Here is a 13223-nt window from a genome sequence, read left to right as displayed (position 1 = left end):
TTTCATAGTGCTTTCTGTGTGCCAGACACTGTTATAACTGCTTTTAATCCCCATAGCAACCTATTTTATAAATGAATAAATAGAGGCAATGAGAGATTAAGTGGTTTACCCAAGATCACATGGCTAAATAAGTGTCAGAGGCTGTTAGAACCTCGAAAATCTGGCCACAGAAACTGCTTTTAATTCATGAAAGTGGGTGATGGGCATTGAGGAGGGCACCCGTTGGGATGAGCACTGGGTGTTGCATGGAAACCAATTTGACAATAAATTATATTTAATATAGAAAATAAATAAAAGTGAGTTTTAAAAAGCAAAAAAAAATAATATTCCATATTCCAAAATAAATATTAATTACTTCCCCCTTGTGCATATTTACAGTCTAGCTGATCATTCATAGATAATAATCATCTTCATTATTAAGTTCCTTCCAACAGAATCTTAAGAGAACCATGAGAATATCTAGATGTTTTACAAATAGTTTGTAAACATCCAACCCCCCCCCACTTTTTAAAAAGAAGTGTTTTTCACATTCTCTAATTTTACTTCTTCCAAAGGTAGAAGGTTGATGATAGAAGGAAATCAATCCATTCAGTACTTTTTCCTTCTTTCTACACTGTGCAAAATATGTCAGTTGTTAGGTCAAAACCATTTTACAGGAAATATTCCCATCACTGCCCCAGGGAACTCTAGGGCATATTGAAGATCTACTCACAGGGCCAGCTGGTGGCTTAGTTGTAAAGTTGGGCCATGTCTGTGCCCTCACCTCCTTAAGCCTACAGCTCACCACAGCCAAAGACCCTGGCAGATATGGTAGTAGTTTATTTTTTGGTTCTCTTTCGTTGTTGTTGTCAGATTTACATTCAGGGGTTGGTGGGTTGGTGGGTAGTTCTATCCTACTCCTTGGCTTTAAGCAGTGAGTCTGGCTTTTGTCCTCCATCTTGCTCAGAGCACTTCTGGACCAGAATATAAAGTATTAGCTTGATTAGTGGAATCCAAGCTTCCTTCCTGGAAGGCATCTTTAACAATTGTGAAAATCATCTTAAGCCATGTTGGTGGCTTAAGTTAGGTAAGCCATGTTAGTTTCATAGTGGTGTTCTAACCTACTTTTTTATGGGTATATAAACATAGTAATTTATCCTATGCACAAGTGAAGATCACAAGGGTCAATGCTATGGTGAACCTGTGAAGTCAGTGAAGGTTTTTCTCTGCTAGCCCCACCTTTCTCCATGGTTGATCCTTTGTCCCATTGATGATGGCCACTCCATCCAATTCAGGTATTCAGTATCTTCTCAGCTTCTGCTTTCTAGATCCCTCTCTGATGACTTGACTGAGGCAGAGTAGTGTCATAGGAAGAGCATGGACTTGAACCAAACTGGGTTTGAATTCTATCTTTGCCTCTGACTAACCTGGTAAATGTGGGGAAGCCACTTTCCTTCCTTGAGCCTCTGTTTCTTCATCTGCAAAGTGGGGCTAAAAATGTCATCTACTTAATAAAGCTGTGATGAATGAAATGAGGTCATGTGTATAAAGTGAGTACCATAGTGAGCAGTACACAATAAATAGTACTTAGTAATTGTTTATCATCATCACCAATATCATTTGAGCAAAAAACAGAACTGAAAAATGCAATAAATGAGATTCAAAACAGACTTGATGCAATGAACACAAGATGGAAGAAGCAGAGGAATTAAGAAGTGATATAAGAGATAAAATAATGGAACATGATGAATCTGAACAAAAGAGAGAATTATGGAACATGAGAATAGATTTAGGAAACTCAGAGACTCAACCAAGCATAATAACATTCATATTATAGGAGTCCCAGAAGAAGAATAGAGAGAAAATGGAGCAGAACATTTATTTGAGGAAATAATAGCTGAAACCCTCCCTAATCTGGGGAAAGAAACAGACATCCAGATCCAGGAGGCACAGAGAATTCCTATCAAAATCAACAAAAGCAGACCAACATCAAGACATATTGTAATTAAATTTGCAAAATATAGCAATAAAGAAAAATCCTAAAGGCAGCAAGACAAAATAATTCCTTAACTTACAAGGGAAAACCCATAAGACTAGCTGGAGATTTCACAATGAAACTCAGCAAGCCAGGAAGGACTTAACATGATACATTCAACGTGCTGAATGGGAAAAATCCACAGCCAAGAAACTCTATCAAGTAAGGCTATTTTACAGAATAGGAGAGATTAACACTTTCCCAGACAAACAAAAACTAAAAGAGATCGTGACCACTCAACCAGCCCTGCAAAAAGGAGATTCTCTGAATGCAAAGGAGAAACCAAAAGTGATAAAGACAAGGAAAGATCAGAGAAAATCTCCAGAAACAATGGCAAAACATGTAATAAAATGGCACTAAGTACGTATCTATCAAAATTACTCTGAATGTAAATGCCCCAATCAAAAGACATAGGGTGTCAGAATGGATTAAAAAAAATAAGACCCATCCAAATGCTGCCTACAAGAGATAAATTTTAAACCTAAAGACATCTGCAGATTGAAATTAGGGGATGGAGAAACATATATCATACAAATGGACATCAAAAGAAAGCCAGAGTAGCAATACTTAGATAAATTACACTTTAAACCAAGACTGTAACAGAGATGAAGGGGGCACTATATCACAATAAAGGGGACAATCCAACAAGAAGACCTAATAATTGTAAATATTTATACACCCAATTTGGAAGGTCCCAAATATATAAAACAATTAATAACAAACATAAATAAACTCATTGATAATAATACAATAATAGTAGGAGACTTTTTTTTTTTAATTTTTTTTTTCAACCTTTATTTATTTTTGGGACAGAGAGAGACAGAGCATGAACGGGGGAGGGGCAGAGAGAGAGGGAGACACAGAATCGGAAACAGGCTCCAGGCTCTGAGCCATCAGCCCAGAGCCTGACGCGGGGCTCGAACTCACAGACCGTGAGATCGTGACCTGGCTGAAGTCGGACGCTTAACCGACTGCGCCACCCAGGCGCCCCAATAGTAGGAGACTTTAACACCCCACTTACATCAATGGACAGATCATCTAAGCAGAAAATCAACAAGAAAACAATGACTTTGAATGACACACTGGACAAGATGGACTTAACATATATTCAGAACATTCCATCCTAAAACAGCAGAATACACATTCTTTTCAAGTGCACATGGGACACTTGCCAAAATACATCACACACTAGGTCACAAATCAGACCTCAAAAACTACAAAAAGATTGAGATAATACCATGCATATTTTTCTGACCAAAATGCTGTGAAACTTGAATTCAACCACAAGAAAATAAAATGGAAAGACCACAAATACATGGAGGTTAAATAATCTAGTACTAAAGAATGAATGGGTCAACCAGGAAATCAAAGAAATTAAAAAAATACATGGAAACGAATGAAAAAATATAACAATCCAAAACCTTAAGGATGCAGCAAAAGCAGTCCCAAGATGGGAAGTGTATAACAATATTGGCCTACCTTAAAAAGCAAGAAAAATTTCAAATAAACAATGTAACCTTATACCTAAAGGAGCTAGAAAAAGAACAACAAATGAAGCCTAAAGCTAGCAGAAGGGAAATAATAAAGATTAGAGAAGAAATAAAGGATATAGAAAATAAAAAAGCACTAGAACAGATCAATGAGGCCAGGAGCTGGTTCCTTGAAAAAAGATAATGAAATTGGTAACCCCCTAGCCATACTTATTGAAAAGGAAAGTGAAAGGACCCAAAATAAATAAAATCACAAATGAGAGAGAAGAAATAACAACCAACACCACAGAAATACAATTATAAGAATATATCATGAAAATCTATGCCAACAACTTGGAGAACCTGGAAAAAAATGGATTAATTCCTGGAAACATATAAACAACCAAAACTGAAACAGGAAGAATTAGAAAACTTGAACAGACTGGTAACCAGAAAAGAAATTCAATCAGTAATAAATCTCCCAAAAAACAGAAGTCCAGGGCCAGATAGTTTCACAGGTGAATTCTACCAAATATTTAAAGAAGAGTTAATACCTATTCTTCTCAAACCATTCTAGAGAATAGAAATGGAAGGGAAACTTCCAAATTAATTCTAGGAGGCCAGAATTACCCTGATACCCAAACCAAAGACTCCACTAAAAAAGAAAACTACAGGCCCATTTCCCAGATGAACATAGATGCAAAAATCCTACTAGCAAACCAAATCCAAGAATACATTTTAAAAGATCATTCACCACAATCAACTGGGATTTGCTTAGGAGGCAAGGTTGGTCCAGTATTTGCAAATCAATCAATGTGGTACATCACATCAATAACAGAAAGGATAAGAACCATATGATCGTTCCAGTGAATGTAGAAAAGGCATTTGACAAAGTACAACATCCATTCATGATAGAAGCTGTCAAGAAAGTAGGTCTGGAGGGAACATACCTCAAAATAATAAAGTCCAAATATGAAAAACCCACAGGTAATATCATCCTCAATGGAGAAAACCTGAGAGCTTTTTCTCTATGTTCAGGGACAAGACAGGAATGTTGGCTCCTCCACTGTTATTTAATATAGTTCTAGAAGTCCTAGCCACAACAATCAAACAACAGAAAGAAATAAAAGGCATCCAAAATGCAAGGAGGAAGTCAAACTTTTACTCTTTGCAGATGTCATGGTACTCTACATAGAAAACCCAAAAGATTCCACCAAAAAAGTTGCTAGAACTGCTGATACATGAATTCGGTAAAGTCAAAGGATATAAAACAACACACAGAAATCTGTTGCAGTTCATAATGAACTCTCTCTCTTTCTGAGAAAGAGAACTCAAGGAATCAATCCCATTCACAAATTAACCAAAAACCATAAGATACCTAGGAATAAACCTAACCAAAGGGGTGAAAGATCTGTACTCTGAAAATTATAGAAAGTTTATGAAAGGAATTGAAGAAGACACAAAGAAATGCAAAACACTCCATGCTCATTGATTGGAAGAAAAAATATTGGTAAAATGTCAATACTACCCAAAGCAATCTACACATTCAGTGCAATCCCTATCAAAATACTAAAAGCACTTTTCACAGAGCTAGAACAAACAATCCTAAAACATGTATGGAACCACAAAAGACCCCGAATAATCAATGCAACCTTTTAAAAGAAAAGAAAAGCTGGAGGCACCATAATTCCTGACTTCAAGTAATATTACAAAACTGTAGTAATCAAGACAATGTGGTACTGTGACAAAAATAGACACATAGATCAATAGAAGACATTAGAAACCCCAGCAGTCAACCCACCACTCTATAGTCAATTAATCTTTGACAAAGCAAGAAAGAATATCCAAGGGGAAAAAGACAATCTCTTCAACAGTGTTGGGTAAACTGGACAGCAACATGCAAAAGAATGAAACTGGACCACTTTCTTACACCATACACAAAAATAAATTCAAATGGTTTAACAACCTAAATATGAGACAGGAAACCATCAAAATCTGAGAGGAGAACACTGGCAATAACTACTTTTATTGGCCATAGTAACTTATTTTTTTTTAAGTTTATTCATTTATTTTAAAAGAGGGAGAGAACATGATGAGAGGAGGGGCAGAGAGAAAGGGAGAGAGAGAGAGACTCCTAAGCAGGCCCCATGCTGCCAGCATGGAACCCACCGTGGGGCTCAAACTCACGAACCACAAGATCATGACCTGAGCCAAAACCAAAGACCAAACGCTTAACTGACTGAGCCACCCAGGTGCCCCTGGCCATAGCAACTTCTTACTAGATATGTTTCCTGAGGCAAGGGAAACAAAAGCAAAAATAAACTACTGGGACCTCATCAAAATAAAATCTTCTGCACAGTGAAGGACACCATCAACAAAACTAAAAGCAAGTGTTCAGAATAGGAGAAGATACTTGCAAACGACATACCTGATATAGGGTTAGTATCCAAAATCTATAAAGAAGTTATAAATCTCTCATGGGGCGCCTGGGTGGCGCAGTCGGTTAAGCGTCCGACTTCAGCCAGGTCACGATCTCGCGGTCCGTGAGTTCGAGCCCCGCATCAGGCTCTGGGCTGATGGCTGATTCTGTGTCTCCCTCTCTCTCTGCCCCTCCCCCGTTCATGCTCTGTCTCTCTCTGTCCCAAAAATAAAATAAACGTTGAAAAAAAATTAAAAAAAAAAAGAAGTTATAAATCTCAATACCCAAAAAGCAAATCATCCAATTAAAAAATTGGCAGAAAACATGAATAGATGTTTTTCCAAAGAAGACATACAGATGGCTACATGAAAAAAGGATCAACATTACTCATCAGCAGGGAAATACAAATCAAACTACAATGAGAGATCAACTCACACCTCTCAGAAAGGCTAAAATTAACAACAGAAGTAACATCAGGTGTTGGAGAGGATGCAGAGAAAGGGAAACCCTCTTGCACTGTTGATGGGGGTAACAGAGAGGCCACTCTAGAAAACATTGTGGAGGATCCTCAAAAAATAAAAGTAGAACTACCCTACATCCCACAATTGCACTACTACGTATTTACCCAAAGAACACAAAAATACTGATTTCAAGGGATACATGCACCCTGATATTTATAGCAGCATTCTTTGCAATAGCCAAGTTATGGAAAGAGCCCAAATGTCCATCGACTGGTGAATGGATTATGAAGATGGGGTTTGCACATAAATAGAATGGAACATTACTGAGCCATAAAAAAGAATGAAATCTTGCCATTTGCAATGACATGGAAGGAGCTAGAGAATAATATCCTAAGCAAAATTAGTCAGAGAAAGATAAATACCATATGATTTCGCTTTTATGTGGAATTTAAGAAAAAAAAAATAGGGGCACCTGGGTGGCTCAGTCAGTTGAGCATCCGACTTCGGCTCAGGTCATGGTCTCGTGGCCCATAAGTTCGAGCCCTGCATCAGGCTCTGTGCTGACAGCTCAGAGCCTGGAGCCTGTTTCGGATTCTATGTCTCCCTCTCTCTCTGACCTTCCCCCATTCATGCTCAATCTCTCTCTCTCTCAAAAATAAATAAACGTTTAAAAAAAAGAAAAAATAAACAAGCATAGAATGGGAAAAGAGAGGGAAACCAAGAAACAAATTCTTAACTAAGGAGAATACACTGATGGTTACCAGAGGGAAGATGGGTGGGGGGATGGGTTAAATAGGTGATGGGGATTAAGGAGTGCACAAGTGATGAGCACCAGATGTTTTATGGAAGTGTTGAATCTCTATATTGCACACCTGAAACTAATTATACACCATATGTTAACTGACATTTAAATAAAAACTTACCAAAAAGCAAAAGGAATCCCTTTTACAATATCATCGAAAATAATAAAATACTGGGGAATAAATTTAACAATAGATGTGCAAGATTATATTTGCTAAAAGGAAAACATTGCTGAAAGAAATTAAAGAGGGCCTAAATCAATGAAAAGCCATTCTGTTTTAGTGATATGAATACTTAATATTGTTAAGATGGCCATAATCTCGAAGGCAATATATAGATTCAATACAGTCTCTATCAAAATTTCAATGATCGGGGAGCCTGGGTGGTTTAGTTGGTTAGGTGGCAAACCTCAGCTCAGGTCAGGATCTCGCAGTTTGTGGGTTTGAGCCCTGCATCAGGCTCTGTGCTGACAGTTCGGACCCTGGACCCTGCTTCAGAGTCTGTGTCTCCCTCTCTCTCAGCTGCTACCCCACTTGAACTCTATCACTCTCAAAAGTAAATAAACATTTAAAATGTTTTAAAAACCTTTTCAGTGATCTTTTGCAGACGTGAAAGCCAATCCTAAATTTATATGGAAATGCAAGGGACAGAGACAGCCAAAACAATCCGGAAAAGAAGAACAAAGCTGTGCGATCCACACGTGCCACTTTCAAAACTTACTTCAAACTACAGCAATCGTAAACTGTGGTACTGGCATAGGGGTAGACATGTAGGTCAATGTTTTTGAATTTACAGTGAGAAATAAACCCATAGATTTATGAATAGTTGATATTCAACAAGGGGGCCCAGACCGTTCAATGGAGGAATGAGCAATCTCTTCAACAAACGGTGCTGGGAAAACTGAATGTTGACAGAAAAAAGAATGAACGTGGGCTCCAGTTTCACACCACGTATGAAAATGAATTCCACAACGGATCACAAACCCAAACGTAAGCGATGAAACTATGAAACTCTTGGAATAAAACATAGATATAAATCCCCCTGGCTTTAACTACACAACAGTTCCTTATATATGGCAGCAAAAGCACGGCCACAAAAGAAGGGGCGTGGTGGAAAGAGGATAAGTTGTACACCATCCAAACCAAAAACTTTTGTGCATGAAAGGACTCTGTCTAGAAGGTGAAAGGACAAAACGCACAGGATGGGAGAAGCATTTGCAAATCACACATGGGATAAGGGTGTATTTTCCAGAATGCATAAAGAACACCTACAAGTCAACAATGAAAGCACGAACGAACAACCCAGTTAAAAAATGGGAAAGGACTTGAACAGACGTTCCTCCAAAGTGGATGTGCAAATGGCCAAGAGGCACATGAAAAGACGCTCAACATCATGCGCCAACAGGGCGATGCAAATCACAACCGCCATGAGGCACCACTTCGCAGCCAGTAGGCTGGCTCTTCTAGGCACAAGAAAGCAAAACAAAGGCAAAAAGACGAGTTCGGGCGAGGGTGCGCAAGGACTGGGACTCACACACCGCTGCTGGAAATGCAAAGCTGCTGTGGGAATCCGCTGGGCGGCTCCTCAGTAAATTCCCGGCAGAGTTAGCACCCGACCCCTCAATCGCAGTCCCAGTGCAATTTCCTACCCTAGGGAATCAGAAACAGGTGCTCAAACAGAACCCTGTGCAGGAAATGTTCGGCGCAGCGCTGTTCACATCTGCCGCAAGGTGGGAATGGCGGAGCTGCCTGTCAACCCATGAACTGGGATAGGCCGCCACACACGGTGTGTCCCTGCGGTGGAATATTACTCAGCCGTGAAAAGGCTTGAAGCGCTGACTCACGCTCCCACACGGACGAACGAACCCTAGTGACAACGCTGCGCTACGGGAAAGCAACCAGGCACGGAAAGCCGCCTATTCGCCCAGAGATCCCGCGTGCAGAAAGAAGTAAGTGTCCGGGACAGGTGAACCCCTATGGGCAGCAAGCCGACTAGCGGTTGCCTGGGGGCTCCCGAGGACGGGGGTGTGTGGGGGGGGGGAGGGGGGTGCGGTGAGGACTGGCTGCCTGACACGTACAGGGGTTTCTTTGAGGGGTGCTGCCACGGTTTGGAACTAGACGGTCGTGGTGGTCGCCCGACCCCTCTAGTGTATACTCGGGGCCGCTGGCTCCTACACGGGTGTTGTGTGTGCACAATGCGCCCGCCCAGCCAAAAGCCAGCGTTCCTTCAAACAGGGGTTCCAGGGAGCAGGCTCCCGCCCAGCACTGTATCTCTGCAGCGGGGGCCCATGGGAAAGCAGTGACTTCACCAGATGTACGTGTCCCAAAACGCGCACCCGACCAATGATGGGGTCGGTCTGTGATCTCTAGGATATAGAGTAGCGGCTTTGGAACCCTGCCGGTCGGAAACTTCGGGCCAACTGGCTTTTGACACCGCTTCCCGCCACATCGCACCATATCCAGCCCTATCCGACCGCATCCAGCCACACCCGACCGCATCCAGCCCTATCCGACCGCATCCAGCCACATCCGGCCGCATCCAGCCCTATCCGACCGCATCCAGCCGCACCCGACCGCATCCAGCCCTATCCGACCGCATCCAGCCGCACCCGACCGCTTCCCGCAGCGCACGCCAGACCGAGGCCCGTCCGAGAAAGCGCAGCCGAGGCCCAGCATGCCTGTGAGGAGGAGCCGTCGAGGGTCGTCCAGTGGCCAGAGCCGGGTCCGCTCCCGCACTGCCCGAGCCGAGTTGACGTTCTCCGTGAGCCACATGGAGCGCCTCCTGCGGGAGGGCCGCTACTCGCAGCGCCTGGGCGCGTCCGCCCCGATCTTCCTAGCGGCCGTCATCCAGTCCCTGACGGCCAAGGTCCTGGAGGTGGCCGGCATTGAGGCCCGGAACAGAGGCAGGAGGCTCATCACCCCGGATGTCGTGGACATGGTGGTCCACAACCACCCGCTGCTCCGCGCCTTCTTCCAGTCCACCATCATCTCCCAGGCGGTCCCGGGCTGGAACTAGCTGTCCCACGCGACGTGGGGTCCGGCAGGCGCCAGGCCTACTCATGGCCGGGGTGGGCCCCGGCCGGCCGGCCTGGTGCCTCAGGCGGTCACTGAAAGCCAATAAAGTGTTTGGAGAAACCCGTGTGAGTGCTTCTGTCGCTGGTGTGTGGGGCGTGGTCGTGGGACGTCCCTTGTCGGGGGTGGGGGGGGTGGGGGTGGGGGGCGGGGGTCGTGGTCGGGGAAGACCCAGCAGAGCAGCTGGTCTCGGGGATCATGCAGGCGGTGGCCCTGGGCGGGAGAGGCTGGCTCGGGTGGAGGCTTTGACGGGAGGGGTGACGAGTGGCCGGGGCGGGGGGACCTGGCGAGCGAGAACCCTGCCAGGTTGGAATTGGGGTCACGCGGGACGGCGAGCTGGGTTTCGGGCCGGTTGGGTTAGAGATTCTGGGAGACGCCTTCGGCCACGCGGGTAAACAGGCCGTCACACAGCCCCAGGGGGCACCTGGCCAGGCCCCGCCCCAGGGTCCACGATTTGCACACACGACCCGCGCGGGGCGACGCCTCTCCTGCGGGCCCCGTCGCTTGCGTATCACCGGGGCAACGGGGCGCCTGGCTGCCCGAGCGCGGACGCAGGGCACGTCGCCGCCGGGCGCCCGCACGTCCGACCGTCCGCGTCCGCGTCTGCGTCTGCGTGTGGCGGCGAACATGGCGGCGTCCGCGCCCGGCCTGGGCGGCGCTGCGGGCCCGGGCCCCGAGGCCGGGGACTTCTTGGCGCGGTACCGCCAGGTGTCGAGCAAGCTGAAGAAGCGGTTCCTGCGGAAGCCCAACGTGGCGGAGGCGGGCGAGCAGTTCGGGCAGCTGGGCCGGGAGCTGCGCGCCCAGGAGTGCCTGCCCTACGCGGCCTGGTGCCAGCTGGCGGTGGCGCGCTGCCAGCAGGCGCTCTTCCACGGGCCTGGGGAGGCGCTGGCGCTCACCGAGGCCGCCCGCCTCTTCCTGCGGCAGGAGCGCGACGCGCGCCAGCGACTCGCCTGCCCGGCGGCCTACGGGGAGCCGCTGCAGGCCGCCGCCAACGCCCTGGGCGCCGCCGTGCGCCTGCACCTCGAGCTGGGCCAGCCGGCCGCCGCCGCCGCCCTCTGCCTGGAGCTGGCCGCCGCCCTGCGCGACCTGGGCCAGCCGGCCGCCGCCGCCGGCCACTTCCAGCGCGCCGCCCACCTGCAGCTCCCGCAGCTGCCCCTGGCCGCGCTGCAGGCGCTTGGCGACGCCGCCTCCTGCCAGCTGCTGGCGCGCGACTACAACGGCGCCCTGGCGGTCTTCACGCGCATGCAGCGCCTGGCGCGGGAGCACGGCAGCCACCCGGTGCCGCCGCCGCCGCCGCCGCCCCCGCCGCCGCCGCCTCCGGGGCCACAGGTCGGGCCCGGTGCGGCCCCGGCCCTGCCCGCCGCGCTGCTCCCTGCGAACGGCGGCCCTGCGCCCGCACCCTCTCCCGCCACGCTGGGCGCCTTCTCCGACGTGCTGGTCCGCTGCGAGGTGTCCCGCGTGCTGCTGCTGCTGCTGCTGCAACCGCCGCCCGCCAAGCTCCTGCCGGAGCACGCCCACACTCTGGAGAAGTACTCCTGGGAGGCTTTCGACGGCCACGGGCAGGAGAGCGGCGGCCAGCTTCCTGACGAGCTGTTCCTGCTGCTGCAGTCCTTGGTCATGGCCACCCACGAAAAGGACACGGAAGCCGTCAAGTCGCTGCAAGTGGAGATGTGGCCACTGTTGAGTGCCGAGCAGAACCACCTCCTTCACCTGGTTCTGCAAGAAGCCGTCTCCCCCTCGGGACAGGGCATCTGAGGACTCACGTGAACGAAGGCACTCGTTGCCTGCTACCAAACGTCGTGCGACTCCCTTGGCGTTTCGGGGAGAAATACAAGTCGTGGATGCCGGCAAAGTTCTACCTTGGTTTCTCGTACTCCTCTGGCCACTGTAGCAATATAGCTCACTGGGAGGTACCTGTGTCCCAAAGACTGACTTCCATAACGGAGGGAGGGAAAAACAACCAGGACAACGTGATAGAATCAGAGTGGAAGACAGGGCTCTCTTCCCCAAGGCTGCAACATAAGAATGAGAACCCTCTTGCGGCGCCTGGGGTGGCTCAGTCCGGAGTCTGATTTCAGCTCAGGTCATGATCTCGCTGTTAGTGAGTCCGAGACCTCCCCCCACCACCTTGGGGCCCTGCGCTGACAGCTGGGAGCCTGCTTGGGATTCTCTGTCTCCCTCTCTGCCCCTCCCCTGCTGCACCCATGCTCTCTGTCTCAACAGAAATAAAAAGAACCCCGTTTATCCCTTACTTCTTCCACCCAACTCCCCCTACATCTTTGTGGCAGAGGATTTCATGTTTCACAGTTCTGCCTAAATACTTAAGCTATAGGATTTTTTTTTTTTATCGTGATCTCATTTCTTAGCGTATATTGACGTCTATCTGTGGGATCACCCAAGTAGGTTCATCTGCCCCATGCATATTTGTGGGAATCATTTGATTTGTACATTGTTGTTGCTCCAGCCCTAAATCCACAATAAAGCCATCCTGATGCCCCTCACCTGTGGTTTAGCTTTACTTCATCTATAACATGGGAATAGCTTCTCTGCCCATCAAGAAGCAGGAGGTGGAAAAACAGTTCTCCTTCAGGTCCATGATGCATTCATTCATTTGAAATGGACAGTGTGCCTGGGATTCAGGCTGTGCCCCGCAGTGAATCTACAGAGATCGTTTGCGATGTGGTGCTTAAGTGGTCCTTACTTAAGAGAGCTACCATGCAAACGTGTCTGGTGCAAGGTTGGGGGTGGGGCGGGAATGTTCTAACAAATGTGTTTAGCAAATGTGTCGGCGTGCATTGGAATTCACAGTTCTGGTTCCAGGTTCTATTCTGAGAGGTATGCCTAATCCATGTGACAATCCGGGACCTTTCTGTACCTCTTATTTAACTCCAATGTGTACAATCAGCACGGTTCTTTGGTATTGTGTGGTCATGTACGTGAAAGACAGTGTCTTTGTTCCGCAAGAGCAGGGTGGTATCCCATTTCAAA

The 13223-nt window shown here is 47.0% G+C and overlaps 2 protein-coding genes across 2 annotated transcripts; both read left to right on the top strand.

Moving 5' to 3' along the window:
• Positions 1-9750: 9750 nt before the first annotated feature.
• LOC123594996 (histone H2A-Bbd type 2/3-like) lies at positions 9751-10295 on the top strand. Its single transcript, XM_045472117.1, has one exon. It carries the CDS (start codon positions 9838-9840, stop codon positions 10177-10179), a length of 342 nt encoding a protein of 113 aa, XP_045328073.1. The 5' UTR covers positions 9751-9837; the 3' UTR covers positions 10180-10295.
• A 490-nt stretch (positions 10296-10785) lies between these two features.
• On the top strand, positions 10786-12734 carry LOC123594992 (40-kDa huntingtin-associated protein). Its single transcript, XM_045472114.1, has one exon. It carries the CDS (start codon positions 10863-10865, stop codon positions 11988-11990), a length of 1128 nt encoding a protein of 375 aa, XP_045328070.1. The 5' UTR covers positions 10786-10862; the 3' UTR covers positions 11991-12734.
• Positions 12735-13223: the final 489 nt, after the last annotated feature.

Source organism: Leopardus geoffroyi, chromosome X (genome assembly GCF_018350155.1).
Source record: "Leopardus geoffroyi isolate Oge1 chromosome X, O.geoffroyi_Oge1_pat1.0, whole genome shotgun sequence".
Lineage (NCBI taxonomy): Eukaryota > Metazoa > Chordata > Mammalia > Carnivora > Felidae > Leopardus > Leopardus geoffroyi.
The sequence above is the reverse complement of the archived record's forward strand: the minus strand, read 5'-3'. Positions and strand labels throughout refer to the sequence as shown.

Coding starts and splice junctions, on each gene's coding strand:
- LOC123594992 (XM_045472114.1), top strand. CDS start 10,863: ATGGCGGCGTCCGCGCCCGGCCTGGGCGGCGCTGCGGGCCCGGGCCCC.
- LOC123594996 (XM_045472117.1), top strand. CDS start 9,838: ATGCCTGTGAGGAGGAGCCGTCGAGGGTCGTCCAGTGGCCAGAGCCGG.